This window comes from Cladophialophora yegresii (genome assembly GCF_000585515.1).
Source record: "Cladophialophora yegresii CBS 114405 chromosome Unknown aczIN-supercont1.7, whole genome shotgun sequence".
Classification (NCBI taxonomy): domain Eukaryota; kingdom Fungi; phylum Ascomycota; class Eurotiomycetes; order Chaetothyriales; family Herpotrichiellaceae; genus Cladophialophora; species Cladophialophora yegresii.
The window spans coordinates 2510213-2537060 of record NW_006913051.1 but is presented as its reverse complement, the minus strand read 5'-3'; the positions used below and the strand labels follow the sequence as shown (position 1 = coordinate 2537060).

Here is a 26848-nt window from a genome sequence, read left to right as displayed (position 1 = left end):
ACCTGAAGTAGACACAAGCATTGTCGCTGCACATCTGTTGCGGTTTCCTCTGTCGCCAAGATTGATATTCCTGCGCGTCTGCCCCTGGTTGGCATAATTTCCGCAAGTTTCCGCCTTGACCGGTCGAGCCGGAAGGGGTAAGAGGTAGATCCACGTAGCCTTGCCTGCGGAAAATTCTGCCTGCTTATCAGCGGTTCAATAGCTCACCTTCGGTGTTTTTGAGTGTGACGAGTCCAGCATAGGTGTCGATGGCGACGATGTCTTTGTGCAGTTCGCAGTGCTGTGAATGGAGAAGGGACATGAAAGCACAAATTCCGATAGGAACTGATTCACTGATATCTTTCGTGACACAAGGTACTTAGCTGTACGACCTTGGAATGATTCTGTTGAAGCGACAGGCGTAGGGCGTTGTAAAACCTTTGCTGTCAGTCACACTGCAAACATGCCTTCGAGTCGCAGGCGCAGGTCGCACAACCTTGGGTAAAAGATCAGCAAGTGCTGTCTGTGCTGGTGCATTTATAGGGTGGGTGCTGCGACCGCCGAGAGGGCGGCGACAGTATGATAAGAGTGACAATCAGGATGGAGCAGAAAAGGGAAAATATCACAGCAGGAGTTTTGCAAGTTGACTGAGGGGCCGGCGAAGAGAAGGCACAGGACCCAAGAAAAGACACTAGACCCATAAACGGTAAAGCTTCTATCGCTTTGCTGTCAGAGTGCTCCGCCGTAGCTATCCTTCTCCACATCGTAACTTTTTTCTACTGAGCGATAAATTTTGGGACGAATTTACGACATGTAAGCGGCAGCAAAACCCAAACGCATGCTCTCGACCATCGCTGCCATGTTCTAAGCTCGCAAACCGGCCAGAGTTCCACTGTCCCCCCTGTTTGACCTTTGCGATCCTACCGTCACCATGGGCCGCAAAGATGGCCAAATGGCCGTCTCTAAATCGTCCGCCTCTGCGCCCGCCGTGACCGCCAGTAACAATGCTCGAAAATCGTCGGTATTGAAGTCAGCCTTTACCCCGTCACAATTCCAGTTACATCTATTTGCTTCTGTCATTCAGAGCTTTGACAGTCATCAACTACGGATCCACGACACCAGCACAGGGCGCCTCCGGAGTCAGCACGAGACCAAATCGAAAATTACGTCGTTGGATTGGGGGTTCTATGGCGCAGCATATCGGGAGAGGCAACAGGCGAAGAAGAAGCGCAAGAGAGAACAGGACAGTAACGATGGTGCAGTGGTGGCCTACGGGACAAATACATCACAAATCTGCATGTTCTCGCCCACCGAAGGCAGAGTGGTTGGAACACTCTCTGGGGGACATGAACGATGCATCAAGGCTTTCAAATTCTCTCCCACAGACTACCTCCAGGCCTGGAGTATAGGAGAAGATGCAAAGCTGATACAATGGGATTTGTCAACAGATCAGCCCATAAGGTCAGCATTGGCTCCGTCACACGATGTTGAACCACAACTAACGGAAATAGGACGATAAACCTTCCAGATCCCACCATTAGTCTCCTGGCGTCACCGTCCCATGTCGCTCCTCAAATCCTCTGTGCCTCTTCTGCACCATTTGCAATAGACATTACATCATCCGACGACCTTCGAATAGATCGCTTCGACTCCTTCAAGAACGCCATCCACTCACTCTACCGGTCGGACGAATCTCAGGCCTTCCTCGCTGCAGAATCCGACAGATATATCAACATCTACTCCATCACTGAGAAGAAGCTTGCTCGCACGCTCGTCACATCTAGCGGAGTCACAGCAGTCGTTCTGTCATCCCCGCCTAAAGACGCGCCCGACTATATCCAACGGCAACAAATGCTCTGCGCGATCACGAATGACGGTGTCGTAGAGCTGTTTCCCCACCCATTCGCCGAGTCCAAGACGGTCAATGGGGATTTGAAGTCCAGTCGAAAGAACCTCACACGAAAGGCCTCGGCATCCGTCCGCTTAGTTAGTCCCGACGCGAAGACAAAGTCCGTCCCGATCGTCGCGGCGTTCTTGCAAGGCCCTGACCTTGTCCTTGTCTCTGCGGATGGTGGTGTTGACCTAGCGTTCCAGAAACTGAGATGGCAAGATGAGGGAAACGGAGAGTTGCTTTTTGACGGCGTGAAAGACGTGGTCAAAGTGAAAAGTGCGAGTACTTTGAACACCGCCACAATCAACGGAGTCAAAGATACAGGCAAAACAAGGGTCGACGAATCGAAGACTGTGGTCGTCAACGGCGGGGCGGGCGGCCCTGCCGAAGCGGATGCAATAGAGCTCTCAAGCAGTGAGAGCGAGGCCGATGTCGACGAGGAAGATTCCGGCGACGAAGCATCGATCAGGGAAGCCGACACGGAGGAACACGAAGAGGAAGAAAATGAAGCTGTCCAAGAAGAATCCGATTCTGACGAAGAAATGCTTGACCCGGAAGAAAATGAAGCCCAAGAAGACAAAGAGGAACCCTCCTTCGGCGACCTTCTCGCGGCTCGTCACCCCACCGAGATCTCCATCTCAGCCGCCCTTCCCACCGACACAACGGCTTTAACTATCCCGAAACCCCCAGCCATGGCCATCCCCCCTGGCATGTCCTTGTCCACGGTGCTAACCCAATCCCTCCGCACGAACGACACCTCCCTCCTCGAAGCAGTCCTGCATACCACAGACACGTCAATCGTGAAGTCCACGATCCAGCGCCTCGACTCTACTCTGGCCGGTCTTCTCTTGTCAAAGCTCGCGGAACGCTTGGCGAGCAGGCCAGGTCGCTACGGCCACCTGATCACGTGGGTGCAATGGACGTGCATCGCGCACGGCGGGGCGATCGCTTCCATGCCGGACGTCATCAGCAAGGTCAAGACCCTTTACGCGGTGTTGAACGAACGGATGAGAACGCTAGACGACTTGCTGGTCCTGAAAGGGAAACTCGATCTCTTGGACGCACAGGTCCAGTTCCGCAAGTCTATAGCCGCGCAGAGGGGCGAGAGAGAAGCAGGCCAGGGCGAGCCCGGCGTGATTTTACTGGAAGGGCAAGATAACTGGGACAGCGACGACGATCTGGACGAGGATGGCTTCACTGTCCGCCCAGCTAAGAGGGCACGAAGGGGGACCAAGCTGGAAGATCTCGTCGGCGCAGGCCATGAAGATGAAGATGAAGACGAGGATGACGGTGTGGTAGACGACGAAATCCTCGCTAATGGCGTCGAGTCCGATGAGGACGAAGAGGCGGAGGAGGATGATGATGACGATGGCGACGAGGAAGATGATTCTGACGAAGAAGGCCTTCCCAACGGGACCCGTCTCGTCGATGACGAAGCGTCCGTCTCATCCGCGGAGGAGTCCGATCCTGACGACGTAGCGCCCTCGCCAGCTGAGGCTGCATCGTCATCAGCGTCCTCTGCCTCGGCATCCGATGATGAGAGTGGAGAACAAGAAGAGGATGAAGACGAGGGCAGTGATCTCGCGAGCTTCATCAACGACGGGAGCGTGGATTTTGAAGAAGATGACGGGACAGAGATCAAGGTCGCTGGCGATGACAGTGAAGGTGAAGAAGAGTGGGCAGAACGAATGCCTGTGAAGTCCTCGAAATCGAACTCAACACCCAAGAGGGACGCTATGGATCTCGACGTCGGCGTCGGTTTCGATATGCCCATGCCCAGCTCAAAGAGCAAGTCGAGGCCAGCGGAGAAGAAGGACCAGACCAGGCATTAGAAATGCCCCTGCAACGTCGTGTGAGGCATGGTAGATGGACGGGGCTGGACGGACGTTGCGTTACGGTTCGCTTCTCTCTTCCCCCAGAAGATACGGAAGGCATGGCCTTGAATTGTTGAGGAAACGTTGATACGGAGTAAGGGCGGTGCTTTAGACAGGATATGGGACGTGGGCCGAATGTGAATGTGAATATGACGATCAAACCGAAAAGTGTTAGAGCAAAGCATGGCGAGGACCTGGGTGACACTGGATACCAGCGAGCATGAGCATGAGCATGAGCATCAGCGTGAGCATCTATCAATATGAGCATCATTGATTTCTGAACTCGAATTGTCCTGCAGCATAAGGTGCAGGTAGGCACGATGAGTGGTGTGAAACAGCTTACAATAAGAATACTTCTTCCCACCCAGTTCAATATGGATATGTTGACCCTGCTGTCTCCTCGCGTACTGCTACGCGGAGCTGATGCCATTGCGTGGCTATCGAGTGTTGGTTACGCTGATGGTGTACGCCGTTTCCAAAGATCAAAATGTACTGCATCCTCGCTGTCAATCATCCACTACCGGATGACCTCCTCCCCATTGCCAATCTCATCCACGTCTACATAGTCACACCACCCTTCAAGCACCCGACTGCCACCGAGCACACCGGGCCGATTCCCCAAGCCGCCACTCTTCTTGCCCTTACTTTTCCCCGCCCAGATTTCAAAGAACTTGACGGTTTGGTCGCAGCAGGCGATGATGAGACTCCCTTCCTGCTGGGTGCGACTTGCCCAGGGCTCACCTTCGCCGCGGAGCTGGCTTCGGTGACCGCTGTCGCGTGGTCGGCTCCAAGGGGATAGTCGCGATCGCCTCGTCGGTGTGGTTAGCACTGCCGTTCGGTCCGGGCTAGGTGCTGGACTGCGCTGTAGTCGAGGAGCAGGAGTGTCCATTGTAGTTGCGATGCCTCGTCTGCGCTCTGCTTCTCTTCGTCGAACCGCTTCCCATGCAGCAAACCCCTCGTTGGACCGAGATTGTCTTCTGGTTGGAATGGCATCGTTTGGTCCACCTGGGTAGGGGATCGCCCACAAAGCGCGACCAATCTCGCCATTTTGCTTTCGCTCCCACGGGATGCTCACCACGCATTCACAGCTTGGCCAGCTGAATACGGCAATCCTGATCTCGTGCTCAGGTTGCGAATATCCGAACGTTGCCACGATTTCCCGCCTCGTAGTGCTCCAAACCAGGCTGGTGACTTGTGAGAAGACATTGATGAGCGTCAAAGTAGCTCCCGATCCGATGTGAAAGAAATGAATCTGCCGATCATTACTTCCTCCTCCGGTGGCTAACAGGTTTGGCTGCCACGGAGCAAATGCAATTGCTTTGACAGCTGCGGAATGGTAGAATGCATGAATGTGTACATTGACTTGACCTGGGATACTGGGATTGGCCAAGGCATTTCGCAATACCGACTGTTGACGGGGAAGAAGGTTTTGGTCTTCGAAGATCCATCGATTTGGCCGTGGAGCTCGCGCCGCCTCCCGTCCACGGCGAGCAGGGCTCGGCGGAGGTGTTTGGAGTCCCAGATGCTGTATCGAAGGTGGCTGTATACCGGCCTCCGTAGCTCCTCCTGGACCTATGGCTCCGGACCTTTCCGGCGACACGGGCGGCGTCACCAGTACACCAGTCTCATTCTGGCCCGGGGCAGCAGCATGCTCAACAACGTCTTGAGAGAAAGATCTTTGGACAGCTGTATAAAGAAAGATCTCTGGATCGAACAGGAGCGCTCGATTGTCGTTACCCCCAGAAACAAATCGGTGTCCGTCCGGGGACCAAGAGAGACCACAGATGTTCTGGCTGTGAGCGTCTATTTTCGCCAACAAGGTCATTGACCCTGCCCCGAATTCTGGCCACTGCACCGAATAGTAATATATCTTGCCAGAGTCGTCGCCAACGAGCAAGTCCTCACAAGAGGTCATGCCAGTCCTAGTAATGTCCGGTCGTCTCGTCTCCACTGGCTTGAAGGCAACACAAGACGCTGCACATGAGTGAGGCGCATCAAATCGTGGTTTTGGTTCCAGCAAGCTCCATAGCGTGACGCTACCGCTATTGCGGGCGACTGCCAGAATGGCTTTGCCCCCACTCTCAGATGAGAATGCTAAAGAAGTCACGAAGTTGGTTAATCGTACCGGGGTCAGTGGAGGGTATCGCACGCCGTATTGCTCTGTCCATAGATAGACCTTTTGGCCCAGTGCCACCGCCAGCGTGTGACAAGTATAGCTATAGGCGAGAATGGAGCAGTAATAGTCGTCCTTGAGATTGGGAGCGTCGAGGACTCTGAATGGCACCGTAGGAACAGCCTTTTCGCTGCGAAGTGGCTCGTCTTTCTTCGGGGAAACTGCTGCGTGTCAGTACGGGAAAGGCAGAACATGAAGGGGAACGACGTACAGGGTGACGCCATGGCCCGGGTCCAGGCACCGTTCGTCCAGACGAACGGACTGTGTTGGTGAGTTAGTGCCTGGCCGGGCATAATATTGTGCATCAGAACTCGGCTTGCCTGATCGATGTCGAGGGCGAGTGCAAGGCGGCGTTCATGAGCGACAACCTTGTCGTCATGAGTAGCCTCGTCCAGAAATGAGGCTGTATGCAGTGGAGCGGTGGTACCACTGGCCAGCAGGCGGCCCGAACCAGAAGGGATGCCCTGCAACTGGCTAAGCTGAAGAGACAAAGGACCTCCGACAGTCCAAAAGCCACCGCTGATTTGTCGGAGAGTCCGTGTAGCTATTCTCCCATCGATGTGAGCAGGGGTGGCATCTCTTCCGTGGACAAAGGACGGGACGTACTGTGGAGGGCGAAGATTGTAGGCATTCCGCGCATTCCTTTGCCGAGTCAGCGACCGCAATCTACTCTCGCTCACAGAGCGGAACGGGTCGATGATGTTGTCTCGCCGTCGTTCATTCCGTTCGCGGCCCTGAAGTAAGACCGGAGGCTTGCTGGTCTGGTAGGATTCTCGTCTGTCAACATGGAACCAGCGCTGGGGGATAAAGCGATCAGGAGAGGTGAACTGAGCTCGTGATCGGACTGGGCTCCCAGCACTGACGCTTCGTCTTTGCTATAGACGCGATCGCTCTCTGGGAAGTGTCAAGGAGGGATGGTCTTCAGATAAGAGCTTAGATGTGGATTGGTGTTGAGGTGTTTGACGAAGCAGTGGGCGTCCCCGTGGAGGAGAATCGTGCAATCTAGATGCAGGACTGCCAGCGTGCTCAACAACATGATTTCCTGCTTCGAAGCGTGGAGGCGGTACCAGAGCTAGAGTCGATGAGCCTGCGCTAAAGCTGTCACTGCTCATTGGGGAAGCTTTCCGTGCAAAAAGGGGCGGCGGTGATGTCTCTTACAAAACTTGTTGGTAGAGACAAGCTGGTTCAGACTGGGGCTCTCAAGCAAGACAGGATTCTGGTCGCTCAAAGAATGATAGCTGGAGTGCAATAGGCGATCATGGTCAAACCCTGCGAGAAAGAGGCCAGGAACCTGAATGATGCTGACAATGCAGGCTAGGTCCAAGAACCTTTGGATCTGTACTGTATCTATGTTAGCGACAGGCCATCACCTGTCGATGCTGCATGGTTAGTATGGATGTTGAGAATTTGAGGTAAGAAATAATATGTGCTGCCTAGGCATTTGACTGACATGGATGCCTTCTCGCCCTCATCTCCGTCGCACCTTCACCTCACATCATCCTTCCATCTTCCTCAGCCCTCGCAACTTCTACATGCTCGCTAACACGGAACTCTAATTGACCGGGCAGCACCTTGATCAGAATAAGGCTCGATAATGTCAAGCGTAAGAAATTGCGTCAGAGCTTTACGGTCGCCCAGCGTTAATATCGCAGGCAGCATGGTGTTCCTCGGGCGCCGACGCGGGAGGCGCGATCAGCAGAAGCTCGGCAAAAGGGGCTAAAGGAGATCGCTCAGTATCAGCAGCTCGTGGAGGAAGTAAATAAAAAGGTTGTTATTGTTAGATGACCCGGTTGAGGGAATGATGCTGACGATGGTCTGCCCGGGTAAGGTGGCTGCAAAGGAATTCACAGCAGAATTGCTTCAGAAGACGGCAGAACTTCTGAAGAAGAACCCAGAGTACTACACCGTCTGGAACCACCGCCGGCGCATCTACGTGAATGAGTTCGAAGATCTCGCGAGACAATCATCATCGAAGGAAATAAATGAAGAGAGTCGAGTTAGCCAGGTACTCGATATTATTCAACTGGACCTGCAATTCCTCTTCCCTCTGCTACTCAAATTCCCCAAGTGCTATTGGATATGGAACCACAGGCTATGGCTTCTCGAGCAAGCTACGGTCCTTGTGCCCGCGATCAAAGCCCGCAAGTTATGGGAAGAGGAGCTGGGTTTGGTGGGTAAAATGCTCAATCGGGACAGCCGCAACTTCCATGGCTGGGGTTATCGACGGACAGTGGTGCAGAATCTGGAGAGCCCGGCTTTGCAGGGACAAAGTATGGCACTGCCAGAGTTTGACTACACCAAGAAAATGGTTGGGACAAATCTCTCGAACTTCTCAGCCTGGCATAACCGCACCAAGCTCATCCTTAGGATCCTAGACGAGGAGAGTGCCAGTGATCAGGAACGACAAAATATGCTGAACAAAGGTAGGACACCTTGGTCCTCCATGTCACTCATGCTTACTTTTGCTGTTCATATAGAACTTGAGTTGATCCACAAAGCATTGTTCGACCCGTACGACCAGTCACTATGGTTCTACCACCAGAATCTCATGTGCACCTTTGATCCTGATCAGGCGGAGAAGAGCATGGCACCGAACCTTTCAAAAGAGCAGCGGCTAGAGTACATCGCTGCAGAGCGGGAATACATTGAGGAAGTCCTGGAGGATGCGCAAGACTGCAAGTGGCCGTACCAGGCGCTGATTGAGTGCACGCTCTTAGAAGGCAAGCTGAAGTCAGGACTTGAGGAGGAGGACAACTTCAAGGTGAAAGAGTGGTTGCAGACGTTGAAGACTCTCGATCCTCTGAGAAAGGGCAGATGGAACGACATGGAGCAGCAGCTCAGCAAGCAACTGGCGTAGTACTGTACAGTAATTGGTGAGGTGGTACGATGATGACAGAGCCCTGCATTGTACTCCGTAATGAAGCGAGGGAAGCAGGCCTTCGCTTCCTTAGCCCCCTTAAAAGGGAGCCGCAGAGCATCCCTAGTTGGGCTTCAGGCCCCTTTCCGGCACAGCCAAACAATGCAACGGCACCACGCGGCGCCATAGGGGCTTCCGAGGGGCTAGGCTAGGCCGTGGAGCCGGGGGCGTGTGCCTGTGGCGCTCCTACTAAAACACGCCTCTTTGAGAAACCGACGCCATGGGCAAGGACGGACTCATGCAGAATGGGACACGCGCACAATGCATGTTCCTATGGCATAGCGGAGTTGAATTGCCGGCAACAGGGAAGAAAAGACAGTTGTCGCGTCCCCAGCTGCAGTGTCTTGAACATATCGCGTGGTTATTCTGGAAATCTGAAACCTGTTTCTGAGGCGCGAGATCCCGAGCCAGATCTGGTGTCGATCCCTCCTTCCGCTAACTACAACGATTGAGATTTTGGGAAGCTGTTGATGAGTGACCATCCTCCCACCGCACCTCAAGCCAGGGAACAGCAAGCAGGATTAGCAGCACCTTTCACCCTCCTATCTATCACCGAGTGACGAGCCACACCATCTTCAAGCCGTCTGATCTACTCCACCGTCTGCGAATCCAAGTCTGACACTCGGTCACCGTTCCAACCATCGCTACTACCACCCAAAAAACCATTTGGCTATCTTGCTCGGGCAATAGTCAAGAGAACAATTCTTCCCGCAAGACAAGATCAAGACTGTTGGATGGGCGAGAACACGAGCATGCCTAGTCGCTGTTGAGGGCTTCAAGATGGCAACCACCGCAGAGCAATCGGAAGTCGACGAGGTAAGCTACATGGTCACCAGGTCCACACAAGTCCCTGTCTTACAAAATGTAGCAGTTCGAGGACGCGAGCGAGGTCAAAAGTAACTCGAAACGGGAATCCTCCTCATCGGATAAACCTCCGTCAAGTGCCAATGACGAGGAGCAAGCGAAGGCTCCGCAGAGAGAAAGCACACAAAGCACAGAATCCAAGATACCCGATATAACCACGACCCTCTCAGGGTCCGATGTTGACACCAAGAATGAATTGGAGACATCTGCACTAAAGCCTACCGAATCTTTAAGCAGCACCTCCGGCGACCCGACTGAGAAGGCCGCTCCTCCCAAGCCGCCGTCTCGTCCCTCGAGATTCCAGGGTTTCGCTTCCTCGCTGCCTTCAGTGCCTTGGGGAGCTCCTCCTCCTCCTCCCAAGAAGTCCCCCAGTGACGCCCGGGCTCCCTCTCCTCAAGGGCCTGCACCACCACAGCCTCAAGCTACTTCAACATGGAGTCGCAAAGCTACCACACCGTTTGGCTGGCTCAGCCGTGCGACATCCGCTCCGAAAGAAACTCGGTCCCCTCCCTTACCCTCGAGATCCCAGCTTGACACCCGGCGGAATACCGCAGCGTCCACATCGACCCTGGGAAGCAATCCTGACCTAATGCTAAAGGCCCTGGAAGAGGCACAAGATGGCTCGGCCGGCGCGAAACGGGCGTCGCTACGAGAGCAGTTCAAGATGCTGCGCATGCGAGAAGAAGCTGGAATAACAAGCCTGGAGGGGACAGAGCCAGCCGAGGGTGGCGCAATAGCTGGTTTAATCGGTCGGTCTACCAGCTTAAGTGTGGGGATAGCAACACCTGGCACCGTCAACGCGGATGAGAATGTTGTCTCTACTCCTATCATGTCCCCCACATCGCCCATGGCTGAACCACTCCCTACAAATCCGAACCTCCCTCCTGGCACTGTGTCGGGCGTCGCTGCTGCAGCTGCGGACACAGCCATACCCATCGACTGGGATTTCTGGCAGAATGTCGTCAATGAAGGTCCGCAAGCTGTCGCCCGAACGAGTCCCGATGAGTTCACCCAAGCCATCAGTGGTGGCATCCCGCAGACCATCAGACCGGTCATATGGCAGGTACTAGCAGGCAGCAAAAATGAGGAGCTTGAAGCCGTCTACTGGGAGCTCAAGTCGCGAGAACCAGCAAAAGACGGCATGCCCAAGTCACCACTGCTCAACGGCAACCTTAACGGCAGCGTCAAGGAGAAGGAATCTACCGCTTCGTCGAGATCGTCGATAAGGTCCGATCATTCGACGCCAGCCACGAGCTCCAATGTCGGAGTTGCATCACCCTCTCCTTCCCACGAAGCTACAGACCCGCTGAGTACTGCCCGCCTGCAGACCCAGTTGGCAGCAGAGAGAGCGAAGAAGGCCAAGGAGGACTCCGCTGCGCTGTCAAAGCTTGAGAAAGCCATCAAGCGAGACTTGGGCTCAAGGACGAGCTACTCAAAGTATGCGGTAGCAGCTGGCCTACAAGACCCTCTGTTCCATGTGCTCCGGGCATACGCACTCTTTGATGACGCTGTGGGATATCCCCAGGGAATGAACTTCATGGTCATGCCACTCCTAATTGCCATGCCGCAAGAAGAAGCGTTTTGCCTGCTGGTTCGCCTGATGAACAAATACCAGGTCAGGGATCTCTTTATCCAGGACATGCCTGGCTTGCACCTTCACCTTTATCAATTTGAACGATTACTGGAAGACCTGGAACCCGCTCTATACTGTCACCTAAAGCGGAGAGACGTCACCCCCAATCTCTACGCGACTCAATGGTTTCTGACGATGTTCGCGTATCGGTTCCCTCTTCAACTCGTCATGCGTGTGTACGACCTGGTTCTTTGTGAGGGTCTCGAGGGCGCCATTTTGAAGTTCGGCGTGGCAGTCATGCAGAAGAACGCTGCCACGCTACTGAGCATGCAAGACATGCAGAGCCTCACCAACTTCCTCAAGGAGAAGATCTTTGACGCCTACATCGATGCGACACCATCATCCAAATCGCTACTGGAATCCGGCTTCTTCGGCAGCTCGGGAGGATCGGAAAATGAAGTCTATCGAGCGGACCTTCTGGTGCAAGATGCCTGTGCCGTGAAGCTTACACCGGACATGTTGAACCGCTACCGCGAGGAATGGGAAGCGACAACCAAAGCCGACAAGGCGCGTGAAACCGAACTGGAGAACCTCAAGACTGATTGCGCCACGAAGGCCGCACAAATCCGGTCGTTGGAACAGAGGGCCGAAAAGTCCGATGCCGAACACATCGAAATTGCCAACGAGCTGGTTCGGCTGAAAGTCGAGAATAATGAGCTCCATGACCAGAACGAAAGCCTGACCGGCCAAGTCGCGGAACTGAAGAAGGTCGCGGAAAGCGAGGCAGCAAATGTCGAGGAAAGACTCAAAGCGACCACCGAGCAAGTCATGCAGCGCAACATCGAGGTGCAGAATGAAAATCGTCATATGGAGGAACAGATGGCAGAGATGGAACGGGAGCTCGTCGCGATGAAGCTAAAGTATGCTGAGGTGAGTGGTTTCCCTCGACAGCCCTTGGCCGCAGTACTAACTAATTCCCGTCTAGCTCAATGCCGAACACGAAGGGCTCAAGCAGAAATGGAACGACCTGAAACGAGCTCTCGAATAGATTCCCTGACGTACTACCACGGCCGCATTCCTACTCTTCGCCACGACGACTTGAACGATTTTGTGTTTATAGCATGACAATGAGTTCCGGCTTCGATATCATGTTCCCGCAGGCCCATTTTTCCGCCGCGATCGATGTCTGATGATTGGATGCGATACTCGTCTTCGCTTCGCCTCGCCTCACTTCTCGATACCCCAATCTGCGAATGACGGACAAAAACATTGCTATTGCTTGGCCGGGTGTGCTGGAGATATGGCCGGAGTCTGACCTGGTAGATGGTCGTACATATGTACGTGTAGTTTTTGGAGAAACCTTGTCCGGCAGGAAATGCTTTCAGTGCTGCTCATCGTCCCGAGGCGACTGGACTGGACGGGCATGCCACTGAAGTTGTGTACACAGTAGGAGATCCCGTCAGCGTGTTCGGTCGGCTCTGTCGGCCACGCATGCGACGGTCTGGACACGGCCGCCTCAGACTGGCAACAAACGTCCCAATTACTATATTGTTATGGTAACGAGTAGCGATGGCTGAAGAGATACCTGTCAATGACAAATGCCATGGGGAAGAGCGACGTCCCACGGCAAAACCTGGCCGTGCCAAACTGAACGGGGCAAGTTTCCATGCGGCTCCCGGCGTGGACCAACGCTGTAAGTACGGAGTAGTAGATTGCGAAACCTTTTCACTTTGTCCGTGCTCTATGAGAATAGGTCTCTCCTGTAGCTTGCCCGCCGTCCAGCCTACTCCCATGGCCTGTAGCTCTATAACCTCACCTTCCCGGCCTTGAGCTCTTCCCACTCCTTCCTGCCGAAGACCTCATACTTGGTCCCGTTCGGGGGCAGCCAGTACATCCTATCCGCGGGCGCGGATTTCTCGATCTTATCCAGGTCGACGCCCTCGCTCCGTAGCCGACCCTTCTGCAGCTTCATCGTACCCGTATATTCGAGCTGCGGAACCACGCGCAAAAAGATGGGCACCGCATACCGCGGCAGTGTCGAGAGCAGGTAGTCGGCCAGCCTGGCAAAGTCGAGCTGTTCGGACGAGGCGGGAACAATCGCCGCACAGCCCGCCCGCCCGTCCGCGTGGGGCACCTGCACGCCATAGACGTTCGCCTCTGCGATCTGGTCGAACCGGCCCAGCACGTCCGAGACCTCGTTGGTGGACACGTTCTCGCTGCGCCAGCGGAAGGTATCGCCCAGGCGGTCGACAAAGTAGACGCACCCGTCACTGTCCTGGCGCATCATGTCGCCCGAGCGGAACCACAGGTCGCCGGGCGCAAAAAGGTCGCGGATGAACCGTTTCTGGCCCGCGCCTTTGTTCTTGTAGTACCCCGCAAACACGGTGTCCACGGTGGCCGGGTCCATGCGGTGGACCACCTCGCCGGGCTCGCCCGTCTTGCATTCGATGGCGAACCCTTGGTCGTTGCGCAGAATCTCTTCCGTGTCAATGTCGATGCGGACTCTTTTTTCGTTGGCCCCGTTGGCCCAGTGCCAGTAGAGGCCGCGCATGCCGACGGCGTTTTTGCCAAACTCGCCGCGGTTGGCGTTGAAGGTGGCGCCCATGCCGTCCGTCGCGGCGTAGAGTTCGTTGATGATCTCGATGCCGAACCGTTGGCGGAATGTCTCCCACACGTCTGGCCGCATGCCGTTGCCCCATGCCATTTTGATGTTATGTTGCTTGTCCAGCGGCGACGGCGGCGCGTTGATCAGGTACCGACACAGTTCGCCGACGTATTGCAGAATGTCGGCCTTGGAGGCCCGCACCTCGGGCCAGAGCGTCTTGTGGGAAAATTTGCGCGACAGCACGACGGCCGACCCGGCGAAGATGGACGGCGTAACGCACAGACCGTGGGCGGCGCCGTGATACAAGGGTAGACACGTATACATTCTGTTTCCTGGCTTGAGTTTGAGGTATTCGGCCACGCTGCGAGCCGTGTTGAGTTCACGTCCACGCAGCATGATGACGCCCTTGGGCAGACCCGTCGTTCCGGACGTGTAGATCAGCCCGCCCAGTTCAGCGGGCGAGATGCCCTTGTGCAAGGACTTAGGCACGGGTGTCGTGTCTGTGAGACCCGAGATGAAGGCCTCGTCGTAGTAAAGTGTCGTCACGCCTGCGGACCGCAAATCGTCCTCACACGGCCGCACGAGGTCCGTGGTGGAGCGGTCGGCAAGCAGGTATCGCGCGTCGCTCAGCTTGACCGAATGCGTCAACGGGCCGGCCGTCAAGTTGCAGTTGATAAACGCAGGACAAGCGCGGATAGCCTCCAGTCCGAACCACAGCATCAAAAACTCCGGGCTGTTCCCGCCGTCGAGGGCCACGATTTCTTGCGGTTTAATGCCCAGGTCGTTCCTTAGCCAGTTGGCCACCTTGTGTATCTGCGTGAAGAACTGCTTGTACGTCCACTCCCGGCCCTCGAACATCAGGAACAGTTGGTCACCATTCTTGCCCGTCGCTTGGTCCTCGAAGACATGGTACATCAGCATGCGGTTCTGCTCGACCCGCTCCATCGTGAAGGCCAGGGCCTTTTTCTGGCCGGCCGCCAGAGACCCCGCGGCCAGGTCATGCCGGATAAGAAATTTGGCGTCGAGATACGCCGCGGTCGCGAGCCCGCCCGCGATGGCTGCTGCTACGGTGGAAACTACAGTAGATGTGGTGGGTTAGTGGGTGGGTTGGGTGAGGACCAAGTCATAGAGTGGGAGGTGAAGGAAACTTACGAGACATGCTGGGTTCGATGCAGCGCAGGGTGCGCGTACGAATATGGTGGAGCAGTTCAAGAATCTGTACGTGGCCATGATATATTTCATTCTGCCAGCTCGCAGGCGCGGGTTGAGTGAGATCGAGTCGGTATTCTTTGTAGCTATCCGCGTTTGGACCGAGGCCTTTCGGCGGTCACTGCTGTCGGAAGGTTGGTTTACTCCGCCTCTCCGCTTTGGCTGCTTGGAAGGGACGAGGCAGGGCTGCGGATGGCCAAGATGGTGGGGTAATCAGTAACGGTGGGGCCGACGAATAGAGGGAGGGTGGGGGCCAAGGGATGGCATTGCGACGCGTTTTCATTGCCGGGGCCGAAGGAGGATCGAGTCGGTGTGGGGGTGTCAGCCGGAAGGGCGGCCAACAGCTACAGGGACACACGACGTACGAGGGACGTACTCGTACTCTGTACCTACAGCCCACAGTGCACAGTACCGTGTAAGCATAGGAGTGTGAGATTCGTTCCATTGCATGTCTGGATTATTTGCATTTACCATCGTTGGTATGACGTCTCGGAGACGCGTATCCTGAGTTCGGGGAGCACGATACAACCCAGTTTGTTTTTGTGTTTTGGGGGTTGAGAAGCCCATCTTGATCCAGCTCTCATTCAAACGGTTCCTCGTCAGAATCGTCGGTCCTGCTCCCCAGTCATATCAACCAAGCGCCAGTGTAGTTTGAGTGTCCAAGCACCGCCCATCATATCCAGAGGGGTATCGCGGTCGTCATTTCGTTCGGTTGTGTCTATCGCATCCGGAATCGGTGTTGGCGCGAAAGCAAAAGCAAAGCAAATGAAAGCCATAACCAAGCGCAGTCTTGGCTCCAAAAGGCATCAAGGTCGTCAAGTGGTTGCTCCGTCGTCCAGCTTGAATCGTGCCGCATCAGAGAAGAAAAGCCTTCGCTGTGCCAAAAGGAAAACGCGCATTCCTCAGTACATTCCAACAGTGAGCACCTCAATTTCTCGGCCCACCCCGTCCTCTTCTAAATCCCCTCCCCATATTCTTCCCGCTTCAACTCTCTAGTACCAGACCTGCTGCTGTTCCCACGTGTTAGAAAGCATGCTGTCTTCGTTCCAGCTGGCTTCGCCGACGTCTGGAGTCCCGAACATGCCGTCCTCATCATAGATCACCATGGCATCCGCGGTACTCGCCAGCTGTTCCTCGCGCCGTTCCGGGACGAAAGAAGGCTTCCACTCGCCGATTTCCTTTATCAATTCCGTGCCGAGATAGAACGCGCCGGCAGCCTCGAATCCTGGGTCGTTGTTCATATTGAGGTTCCCGTGGTATGACTCTGCTGGAGAGGGACCACATTGAAAGACAGGGCCGGTCTCGTCAAGAGCATGCGGCTTCTGAAAGGGCTGCTCTTGGAAGGGCGCAGACAGATTGGTAGAGTTACGCGGTGGTGGTAGGTATCGACCACATTTGGTCCTTGCCAGGGAGCACCGTCGACTGTCTCCGTTCCACTGCAGTTCCGCCTTGCTGGGCCAGTTCGTTGGCTTTTGGGAGCATTCGGCTGACCAGATCGTCGGGAGACAAAGCACAGGACTCAGCCCGTCGTTGAACACCTTCCCTCCCTCACCGAACACCGATTTGATCTTGCGCTGCTGCTTGGGGACTTTCTTTTGTGCTTCGATCTGAGCCTTCAGCACGTCGCAGTTCTTCTTGGTCTCGGTCTCGGCAATCGTGAGCATCTCCTTCTTGTGGGTTATCCATTCGGCCACGTTCTGAGGAAAGATTTCGGACGGACCCCGACCAAGCTTAGCATTGGGCTTAAACTGCTCTGGTGCAAAATGGCGGACACGTTGTCGCATGCGTTCATACTCCTCGCTATCCTTGACGGCTTGGCTCTTCCAGGTACGGGTCGACGTGTAAGAGGGTCCGCTAACGGGCACAAGAAAGAGAGCACAGTCCGGATTGGTGCTGGCCCGGTTCCCGATCTCCTTACTGGCCTCGCTAGTAAGGTCGCTGAAGGTAAGAAGCGACGATTGGTCAACTGATAGACGATCCGACCTTCTACGGGCAGCCATCTCTATGGTGGGGTATGGCTTGATGGAGTCACTGGAGAGTCTTGTTGGTTAGACTTGTCGTGGTTTGAGTATGATAGAGAAGAAGGGAGATGATTGGGGGTATAAATAGGCTGAGGGAACAGATGTTGTTTGTTGTCACTTCCTTACCGTGAGATGCGAAACCGGAGGTTATTGAAGTGCTGCGGCCTAGACCGTGCAGTTGATATGGTTGACTGGGAAGCAGGAGGTCGAAAGTGAAGATCGAGGCAGATTCAACTCTTGTGACCACGGTATTGCTGGGGGGACAACGGGGAGACTGCCTCGCCTCCGTGTTCGAGTTACTGGTATCTTCAAAGCTCAATATTGGTAGGCAGTTCTCCGAGGACTTCTTTTTCTTGCTGTTGCAGCATGGGACACCGAGTTTGGACGAGGTGTCAAGATCCAGAGCGAGTCTTGGGGACACACGCAGTCTGGAGCTGGGGTTTGGACGCCGCTTGAACTTTGAATATGAAGCCTCGCAAGGCTGTCACAGCCTTGTCGAGCTTTCTTTGTCAGTCACCCGCCAAGCTTCTTTCAGAGTGTATGTTCTCGTAACTTGAGGTGATTGGAGAGCCAATAACGCGCTTTGGCTGTATGTTCTTTTCTGTGGCTTTTCCAAAGGCACAGATCAGTGTTGAAGTCAACATTCCCAATGAACAGTGTTGTTTCCACTGGCCACACTCTTTCGCTGCTATACGTGAGAGCTAGCCGAGATCTGTACAAGTTGTGCGTCCGGGTAGGTGTCTGAGGTGAGTGTTGGCGAACCATGACGGTCTTTGGCAGAGTCTGCTGGGAAAATCAGCCCTTTTATGCATGCCCAGGTTGGTCCGCGGGTCTGAGTGATGAAGGTGCCGTCTCTGGTATTGACTGTGAGCCAGCTAGCCTGCGTTCTCTCACTTCCAGCGCCAAAGGGTAACACGGCACCTGTCAAACAGAGCAGATCCATCAAGCGCGACGGATGTTGACGGTGAGGCCACTATCCGCAGGGTAAGTTTGTTCCAGAAGACCCTCCTCTTTCACTCCAACCGCTGAAAGCTAGTCGACACCTGATCATAGCCAGAAGTGATTCTTTGCCGCGGAATTTCGTCTTATGCAGTGAAGAATCGTTTCATGCTCAGACAGGCGACTCACGATCGTCGCGATCAGAGGGGTAAAGGGTATATTCACCTATACCTCGGCTGACCTCAGATATAGTGACAGAACAGATGGCCAGGTGGCAACGGGGTTTGCTAGGCATGTCGGAGATCGCATTGGTCAATTGCCTTCACTTTGAACTGGTTGGGGACACTGTCGACCTGGTCACCATCTCTGTCAAACCCGCGTCACCTTGACAGCATGTTTTGAGGATTGAATTCGAGCAAGCCTAGTCGTTGGACCAGCTTTTGCACCCCATGGCACCGTCGTTGCCACCACTGTCATCCGGGTATAGGTTTAGCTACGTGTTGTGAAGCTTTTCTGAGGAAGAGCACAAACCGACTTTGAGGAGCAAACACGGAGGTCAATTAGCATGGACACATGGTACGGAAAAGCTGTCAGGCAGTACTGGGTTCAAGAGAAGGGTGGAATCGATACCAAGGTTCAAGGTAAGAACGTATCTCAGAGTCACGAAAAGACGGATCTGAGGCAGGAGAGGGATTGACTATGGGACAGCGGAGGGGAACAAACGGCAGGAAGTGTTGGTCTTGCCCACTCAGTTCGAACACTTTAGTCCGGTTGCGACTTCTCCTCTGTCTCGCCGCCGTAATGTCGTCCTGCTGTCGTCCTATGTTGTCTGGTTCTGGTGCAGCCGCGCATGACACCGCAATCATCTTTGACCCCTCTGGACATTGACTGCGGACGCGACGGCAGCTTCCCCTGAGGAATCTCGACGTGAATCAGACTTAGCGCAAGCAGAATGTCTCCATGCGCCCTTTGCTATCGCTGAAGTGCAGTGGCCAGAAGCGGTTGTAGGACCACGAGGGCAAGTTTGAGGTGGAACTCCACGGGAAAGCAACACCAACTTGTTGTGAAAAATACGGTGGTGCATCTTGACCTGAAACGACGTGTCTTCACTCTTTTTGAGCGTGACCGCGTTCGGTCAACCCTCTCTGAGAATCTGATCAAGAATCGGGCCACCATGCCAGCGATAGAACTACTGATTCCTTCTTCACGCACCCCCAAACCAGGCAGCAATCCACTACCGCCTCTTCTTCAGACCCCCTCCGGCCTCGCTCTGCTCGAAATCCAAGGGACGATCCACGGACCTTTCGAAGGTTCAACACCCGGGGATGAAAACCCCATGACAACAACGCGCCAGATCGGACGCCTGGAGTTCCCATTATACAACCCACAAGCAAGCAACGAAGATGGCAAATGGATGAAGAAGGTCTATCTCTACGTTGGCAAGCACCAACGACTAACCGGTGAGGTTAAGAAGTTGGGGGAGCCATTGGCCGTCATTCAGAAAGTGGACCACAGCATTGGTAATGGCAGCGAAGCAGAATCCGGAGTGAACGCAAGCAAAGGAACTCAGGAGGCACTGGAAATTGTTGAGATCGTCAAGTTTAAAGTGCTGTTTAGCGCTAGGCCAGAACCGGTAGGGGAGTGAATCATCACACCGGAGACGACGACGTTTGCTTCGGCGGTTGGCAGCGTCTCGGTTGTTCTCGCATTGTGACTTGAGCATAGAAACGGGCAGTCATCGTTACCGCCACGGCTTGCAGAAGCAGTTGCAGGGGAGTGCGCAGGAGCAAAGTCCAGGAATGCGAAGCGTCCAGAAATTTGGGTCCCGTGGGCGCCTCCAAAACCAACTAATGCGAATGCTTGGAACGATTTGGAGTTTTCAACGGCAAGCAAAATCAGTTCCCGACCGCTGCGAAATTTAGTTCGCAACCCGCCTGCCCGAAACCGGACCAGCGCCATTCGAGGAGTCAGGAGACGCTCAGTGAAGGAGACCGCTCTATCGCATAGTTTCGGGACCGCACGCAGCCGTTACGCGTTAATCTCGAGGTTGCCGGCTGGTACGGTGACAACACTCAGGAATATGAAAGACTCGTCTTTGCCGCTGGATGCTGGGAAGAATGGAGAGATTGAGGGGCAAAGGGGGAATTCAATGGCATAATTCACCCTCAAGATGCTGTACCGGCGGTTTTATACACACGTAAGTCAGTCGAGGTGAGTTTCTGGACATTAAGGACAAACGTAGCTTCATAGGGGTTCCCAGCTGGCTTTCGCGCTTTCAACACCTATACCGCAGGAACACCTCCGGAGAGACTGCACAACGGTGGTGGCAGTTTTACTTGAGGGATGTCTTGAGAGAGATGGTCAATGCGCAATTGATGGCAGACCAGCTGTCAACGCTAGCTTACCGCCATAACCGTCCTATTCAAAGGGGAGTGCGTGCCACAAACGCCTTTGAAGACCGCGATGCCACGGGCTAGATGCACGGTGGAACCAACTATTGACAACCTTCAGCTGAGAGGCTGCTCAAAGAGACCAGATGCCCGTATGCGTTGGCTGTGTACTCCGGCGTACACCATGGTTTTGCAGCAAGATTTGATCCCAGCAACCCAGTAGCTCAGTGGGGCAACAAATGCGTCTTTTCTACAAGCTGTGCCTGGCATGGACTGACGGTTTTCCATCATGGGGAATGGAAATTGAAGGCTGTAAAGGGCAAAGTGAGATCGTTGGAAAGTGGAACCAAGTCTTGTGAGGACACATAATATTATTTGGAGCTCGAGTATGCTCTTGTCCTCCCGTCTGAACAGTCTCGTGTCTGTCGTGAGATCTCTTATCGAACGTGACTCGGTCACCCTGTCTATCAAGGAAGGGTGAGGCTGGTGTGAGCCAATGCCAAGCCAGCAACACTAGGATACCACTGAAGTCCATATACGTAACAAACCAACTCTCTCACAAGGAACAGATGCTCCCATGTGCAGAAGAAGAGGTTCGCGTGAAAGAACATCAAGTGGTGGTGGTCGCTCCAACATGCCTGGAGTCACGGACGGCGCCCATCAGCCTTATCTTAGCCGGGGCTGCCATTGGCGGGCTTGTTCAGGTGCATCAGTGACCGCATCGCCAGCCACAAGCTTGCAGCTCCCTCTACCACCCTCGCTACCAGATCTTTCGATGATTTGACCCCAAAGCTCGCTCTTCCTGCTGGTGTCGTCTTGGAGACCGGATCTCTCGTTAGTCGCAGCTGCTGCTCGCCTGCGCCACTGTGGCTCTCTGATTCGCCCACCGGTCCTGCACAGCTCTTTCGTCAAGTAGCTACACAATTCTTGCTGCCTCATTCTCCAACCTCGACCACCACGCTCGACCCTCACCTCACAGACTCGCGACATGGCCACCCAAGATGCCCGTATGGCTTCAGTCAAGCCGAGGCTGAAGTATAATACAATTGGCGGTGTCAATGGACCTCTGGTCATCCTAGACAATGTACGTTGTAGCTGCGAACTAGCGCCGCGCGGCATGTGCTGCATTATCGCTGATACTTGGTTCCCTTAGGTCAAATTCCCCAGATACAACGAGATTGTCAGTCTGACACTTCCCGATGGCTCGTCACGGTCGGGTCAGGTTCTCGAGGCAAGAGGTATGCTCGTTACAGTTACACAGAACATATAAGATGATGGCGGATTGACGCTGGTTTGCAGGGAACAGAGCCGTCGTCCAGGTCTTTGAAGGCACAACGGGCATTGATGTCAAAAAGGTGCGCAGAACCACTATCTTACACTCTACGACGATGCTCATTATCTACAGACAAAAGTCGAGTTCACCGGCCACAGTCTGAAAATTGGAGTCTCGGAAGACATGCTGGGTCGCATCTTCGACGGATCAGGAAGAGCCATTGACAAAGGGCCCAAAGTGCTGGCAGAAGACTACCTTGACATCAACGGGAGTCCCATCAACCCATATTCAAGAGTACGCTCGCCCCGTCTCACTGTCTCCACCGCAAACTGACCCGGGTGAAGGTTTACCCCGAGGAAATGATCTCGACAGGTATCTCGGCTATTGACTGCATGAACTCAGTAGCCAGAGGGCAAAAGATCCCTATCTTCTCGGCTGCCGGTCTACCCCATAACGAAATTGCTGCCCAGATCTGTCGGCAGGCTGGTCTTGTCAATCAACCCACGAAGGGCGTTCATGATGGTCACGAGGAAAACTTCAGCATCGTATTCGCTGCAATGGGTGTCAACATGGAGACTTCCCGATTCTTCACGCGCGATTTCGAAGAGAATGGTTCAATGGAGCGGGTCACTCTGTTCTTGAACTTGGCCAACGACCCAACCATCGAACGAATCATCACCCCTCGACTTGCGTTGACCACGGCAGAATACTACGCCTATCAACTTGAGAAGCACGTTCTAGTCATCCTCACGGATTTGTCTGCATACTGCGATGCTCTCCGAGAAGTCTCTGCTGCTCGAGAAGAAGTGCCAGGTCGTCGCGGCTATCCCGGTTACATGTACACTGATTTGTCCACCATCTACGAGCGAGCCGGTCGTGTCGAAGGAAGAAACGGCTCCATCACGCAGATTCCCATCTTGACCATGCCTAACGACGACATCACACATCCGATCCCCGATTTGACTGGGTACATCACAGAAGGTCAGATCTTCGTCGACCGTGGTCTGCACAACAAAGGTGTCTACCCGCCCATCAACGTCTTGCCGTCACTGTCTCGACTCATGAAGTCTGCCATCGGCGAAGGTCTGACGCGGAAAGATCATGGCGACGTCTCAAACCAGCTGTACGCCAAGTATGCCATTGGTCGTGACGCAGCCGCCATGAAAGCCGTCGTGGGTGAGGAAGCCTTGTCATCCGAAGACAAGCTCTCGCTGGAATTCTTGGACAAGTTTGAGAGACAATTCATCGCACAAAGTCCTTACGACAAGCGCTCCATTTTCGACAGCTTGGATCTCGGGTGGAACTTGCTCCGCATCTTCCCCAAGGAACTGCTCAACCGGATCAACCCGAAATTGTTGGATGAGTTCTACGCCAGAAAGGGACACGGAAAGAAGGCAAACAAAGATACAAGAGACAATGAGGATGGCAACAAGCAGGTCAACGGCGATACCAATCTGTTGGATGATTAGGTGTAAGAGCGAGCGGTGGGTGGGGAATTAGAGTGGCCTCAATTAGTGTCAACCGTGTTTGATCTAGCATCGCTTTGAAGTCCCAGCAAAACAATCAGGTCGGATGGCCGGGGTCGTCTGATTTGCTCGCTTGAATTAGTACCAGGCGCTCGTCAACGACATGAAGATATGGTAGACGTTCTTCGAGTCATACAGTCACTATTGTCCGATGTAGACAGGTCTATCGCTTGAGGGTGAAGTCATCTGAATACTCACTCCACCCGACGCACCCATTTGTATAGATCTCCCCAGCTGCCCGGAGTCAAGTCCGCATCACGAGAGCCTGCAGGCGTTTTGGACACCATACGTACAGGAGGCGGTTCAGGAAGAAAGTTAGCACGCTACTGTAGCTGGGCCAGATTAGAACAGGCCGAAAATCAAGACACAGATAGGTAGGTAGATACATACCTAGGTGGCTAGATAATAGGTACACAAACTATTTATTTTATTCTATTGTTCATGCACACCCACACACACGGTCTCAATCTCAACACGATAGTACGGCAACAATATTTGTAGATCCGGGTTCGAGTTTCATCGGGCTTCCTTCTTCTCATAACGCCATGCTTTGCCTGACCTGAGCTGACACCGGTCTACACCCCACGATGTCGCCAATTTGTATATCAACATAGAGAAATGGGTGGAGTGATCCATCCGGCTTTATCTGGTGCTCGGTGCTCGGTGCTCGGTGCTCGTCAGGTACTCGCTATTATTGCACCGACTGCCCTGCACTCGTACTCCCGCTGGCGAGGCTATCCTCGCGCGCACTTTCCTGCACGGTGCTCAGGTTGCGATGCAGCTGCGACCGACTCGGCGTCGCGTGCAGGATCCGCATTCGTTCAGCCGCACCTGTGTCTTCGCCCATCCCTGGGCCGCCCATGCCGACGGAATACGCGCCGCCCATGCCAGGAGGGAGATTCGCACCACCACCGCCAGAGATACTCCCATGGGGAGCAGGATTACCATTTGCACCCACCCCAGCAGCACCACCGCCGGCACTGAGGCCGGCAAACGCACCCGTCATGCTGGGACTGGTGCCGAACGCGCCGCCGATCCCGCCTCCCGTGCCGAACGCGCCGGTCGGGATCGAGACGGGCACGGAGCCGTTCGGCCCAAGCACGCTGCCCATGCTCCTCGCGCTGCCGTACGCGGATCGCTGCCCCTGGGGCACGCTCAGCAGACGAGTCCACTCGTCCGCCATATTCGAAGCGTGCTGAGCAGCCTGCGCCGCGGCGATGGCCTTTTGTCGCTGCAGATCCCGGCCCTTGATGTCCACGTACATGACCAGTATCACGCCCAGGACGAGCCCCGCGGTGGCGAGGCCCAGGTTGATGGGCTCGGGATCGTCCTCGAAGACCTCATGCAATAGAGCCTGCAGGCCCGATTGTGTGAACGTGAACAGCCCGCTCAGGCAGATGATTGCGCCGTACACCGTCCCGAAGGTCGCATAGCCGAACACTTTGGCCGCGTAGTCGCTCATGGCGGAGTAATACAGCGGGCGGAAGAGGACGAAAAGTGTAACGTTGGCGTAGGCGGCCCACACGGTCGGCACCGCGCCGAGCACGCCGATGATGGTGCTCAGCAGGACTAGCAGGTTCAGCACGGCGACGGTGCTCGTGTGGTCCAGCAGGGCGCCGATGAAGGGCACGGTGGCGATGCCGCCGATCGGCAGCGCCAGGTCGAAGTATTCGATCAGCTTGGTCGCCTCGGCGGCGCTGTTCAGCATGTACACGTACTGCGACCAGATGGTGGCGATGAAGAAGTTGAAGCGCGCCATCTGCAGGACCGTGAACAGTGTGATGAGAATGAACCACGGGGTGCGGATCTGTTTCGATGCGGGCAAGCCGTGCAGCACGCCCCACACGCCCGAGTTCGCGCGGATCGTGTCTTCCTTCTTGACGTGCTTGACTTGTTGGGCGGGCGTTCCCAGCAGGTCGTTGATGCTCGCGATGGACATCCTCCTTTGCTCGGCGCGGTGGGACCGCATGCGCATGAGGTCCGTGGCTGTGAGGTCCAGGTCGTCGTCCGAGTCGTGCAGGTCGGTCGTGGCGTCCTGGGCACGGTCCATCTTCTCGGCCAGTTCGCCGCGGGTTTGGTAGGATTGGGCAGGCATGATGAAGATCTGCGTGACCAAGATGAACGTCGGGATGGTGAGGAGGTAGACGAGGAAGATTTGGCGGAGGGAGACGGCCCCGGAGGTGGATTGATAGAGGATCCGGAAGAGGAGGAACACGCTTGCAGAAGCGTCGAACGCGCCAGTCACAAGGGCGAGGATCAGGCCCTGGAGGCGCGGAAAGGCATTGGACAGGTGGAAGGATGGCACAAAGGTAAATGTGCCGCCTAGTGCCAGCAGGAATGAGGCCACAATGTAGCCGTCGAAGGGCAGCGGTTCGGCGAATGCCAGACAGAGCGAGCCCAAGGCGAGAAACACTGATGAGATGATGCCGCATACCCGCGGGCCGTACCGGTCGAGGATACCGCCGACGAGAAGGGCCGAGATGTTGGTCGTGACGGAGGCGATGATGAACGTTAGATTTAGCCTGTGGGAGGTCGTCAATGTCAGTGTCAGTTCCATTTGACATGGGCCAACAGGGGGATATGATGATGGATCGAACCGGAAAATTGATTACCTTTGATCCTGTAGGTAACACAGCCTGACGCCTTTCCTCAGTTCCTTTTCCGTGCACAGATCCTTGTAGACACCTTCTGCCACCAGGATGGTTTTCAGGGCGTCGAATCCAAACGTGATGCCCGAGGCTGTCACACACGCGATAACACCAATCACTATCTGGGCTGTGCAAGGGCAGACTCAGCCTAAGTTCGAGAAGACATTGAAGCACATGAGACAGAGACAGACTCACCTATTCGTTTCTTAGGGCTCACCTCATAGGCGGCAATGGGTTCTAACTTTTCACCCCCGGCGGACTTGTCACCCGCCGCGGGTGGGATAGGGTCATAGCTGATGCTCAGCGTTATACTCGGCTGTCTGGACAATCGAGGGAAGGCCCGGATGCTATCCGTGTCGAAGCCCACGTCGCCGGGCTCCGGTTCGTGATCGATGCCTTCAACTGCCGAGACATGCTGGGCCAAGGACATTTGCTGTGGTACAGACGGAAGGAGATGTATATCAAGGCCAGGCTGAAACGCGCATATAGATAGTAGGGTGAAGTATAAAATAAAAATACGTTGATGGTGGCGGAGAGATTCGTAGGTGATGTGCGGCGCGAGCGAACGTTCTCGCGTGCAGCAAAAGATTGTGTCTGTTTGGCTGGGGTGAGTGGGGCTCAAAGCGGAGATTTTACCGGCTGTCGGTCTGCAGGCCGAGTTTCGATCTCGCGAGTCTAGGCGTCCGCTTCGGCCAGTAGCAATGCGCTCCGGCCATGACGTACAGGAAGTCAATGACTCGCGTCGTGCCGGTCTTGCCTGATCAAGGTCATCCTGACCTCCGGACCGCTCCCCCAGGCATTGCGGGGTACACAGTATATGAGGATTGAAAAGTGAGAAACAGATGAGTGGCATTTAAGAAGCAATGCGTGCTCGTGTCGAGGATGCCATTTCGAGGTAGTACGTCGGGGGCGGATTCATGTCTGAGGGAACACATCAGAGTGAGTGAAGAAGTGAGCGAGCAGTGC

The 26848-nt window shown here is 54.8% G+C and overlaps 9 protein-coding genes across 9 annotated transcripts; 5 read left to right on the top strand and 4 right to left on the bottom strand.

Moving 5' to 3' along the window:
- Positions 1-910: 910 nt before the first annotated feature.
- On the top strand, positions 911-3702 carry A1O7_10019 (uncharacterized protein; the record flags this gene model as incomplete). The annotated part of the gene is made up of 2 exons (XM_007764003.1): positions 911-1440; positions 1491-3702. The coding sequence occupies 2 exons, from the start codon at positions 911-913 to the stop codon at positions 3700-3702; spliced, it is 2742 nt and encodes a 913-aa protein (XP_007762193.1).
- Positions 3703-4261: 559 nt separating this feature from the next.
- On the bottom strand, positions 4262-6704 carry A1O7_10018 (uncharacterized protein; the record flags this gene model as incomplete). Its single annotated transcript, XM_007764002.1, has 3 exons — positions 4262-6078; positions 6129-6559; positions 6598-6704. The coding sequence occupies 3 exons, from the start codon at positions 6702-6704 to the stop codon at positions 4262-4264; spliced, it is 2355 nt and encodes a 784-aa protein (XP_007762192.1).
- A 1023-nt stretch (positions 6705-7727) lies between these two features.
- On the top strand, positions 7728-8774 carry A1O7_10017 (geranylgeranyl transferase type-2 subunit beta; the record flags this gene model as incomplete). The annotated part of the gene is made up of 2 exons (XM_007764001.1): positions 7728-8340; positions 8395-8774. 2 exons carry the CDS (start codon positions 7728-7730, stop codon positions 8772-8774), a joined length of 993 nt encoding a protein of 330 aa, XP_007762191.1.
- An 840-nt stretch (positions 8775-9614) lies between these two features.
- Positions 9615-12319, top strand: A1O7_10016 (uncharacterized protein; the record flags this gene model as incomplete). Its single annotated transcript, XM_007764000.1, has 3 exons — positions 9615-9650; positions 9703-12201; positions 12257-12319. The coding sequence occupies 3 exons, from the start codon at positions 9615-9617 to the stop codon at positions 12317-12319; spliced, it is 2598 nt and encodes an 865-aa protein (XP_007762190.1).
- Positions 12320-13075: 756 nt separating this feature from the next.
- A1O7_10015 (uncharacterized protein) lies at positions 13076-15035 on the bottom strand (the record flags this gene model as incomplete). Its single annotated transcript, XM_007763999.1, has 2 exons — positions 13076-14952; positions 15029-15035. 2 exons carry the CDS (start codon positions 15033-15035, stop codon positions 13076-13078), a joined length of 1884 nt encoding a protein of 627 aa, XP_007762189.1.
- A 1042-nt stretch (positions 15036-16077) lies between these two features.
- On the bottom strand, positions 16078-17085 carry A1O7_10014 (uncharacterized protein; the record flags this gene model as incomplete). Its single annotated transcript, XM_007763998.1, has 1 exon — positions 16078-17085. One exon carries the CDS (start codon positions 17083-17085, stop codon positions 16078-16080), a length of 1008 nt encoding a protein of 335 aa, XP_007762188.1.
- Positions 17086-19219: 2134 nt separating this feature from the next.
- A1O7_10013 (uncharacterized protein) lies at positions 19220-19690 on the top strand (the record flags this gene model as incomplete). The annotated part of the gene is made up of 1 exon (XM_007763997.1): positions 19220-19690. The coding sequence occupies one exon, from the start codon at positions 19220-19222 to the stop codon at positions 19688-19690; it is 471 nt and encodes a 156-aa protein (XP_007762187.1).
- A 1733-nt stretch (positions 19691-21423) lies between these two features.
- A1O7_10012 (V-type proton ATPase subunit B) lies at positions 21424-23177 on the top strand (the record flags this gene model as incomplete). The annotated part of the gene is made up of 5 exons (XM_007763996.1): positions 21424-21519; positions 21589-21673; positions 21735-21790; positions 21841-22002; positions 22053-23177. 5 exons carry the CDS (start codon positions 21424-21426, stop codon positions 23175-23177), a joined length of 1524 nt encoding a protein of 507 aa, XP_007762186.1.
- Positions 23178-23925: 748 nt separating this feature from the next.
- On the bottom strand, positions 23926-26312 carry A1O7_10011 (uncharacterized protein; the record flags this gene model as incomplete). The annotated part of the gene is made up of 3 exons (XM_007763995.1): positions 23926-25756; positions 25847-26009; positions 26078-26312. The coding sequence occupies 3 exons, from the start codon at positions 26310-26312 to the stop codon at positions 23926-23928; spliced, it is 2229 nt and encodes a 742-aa protein (XP_007762185.1).
- Positions 26313-26848: the final 536 nt, after the last annotated feature.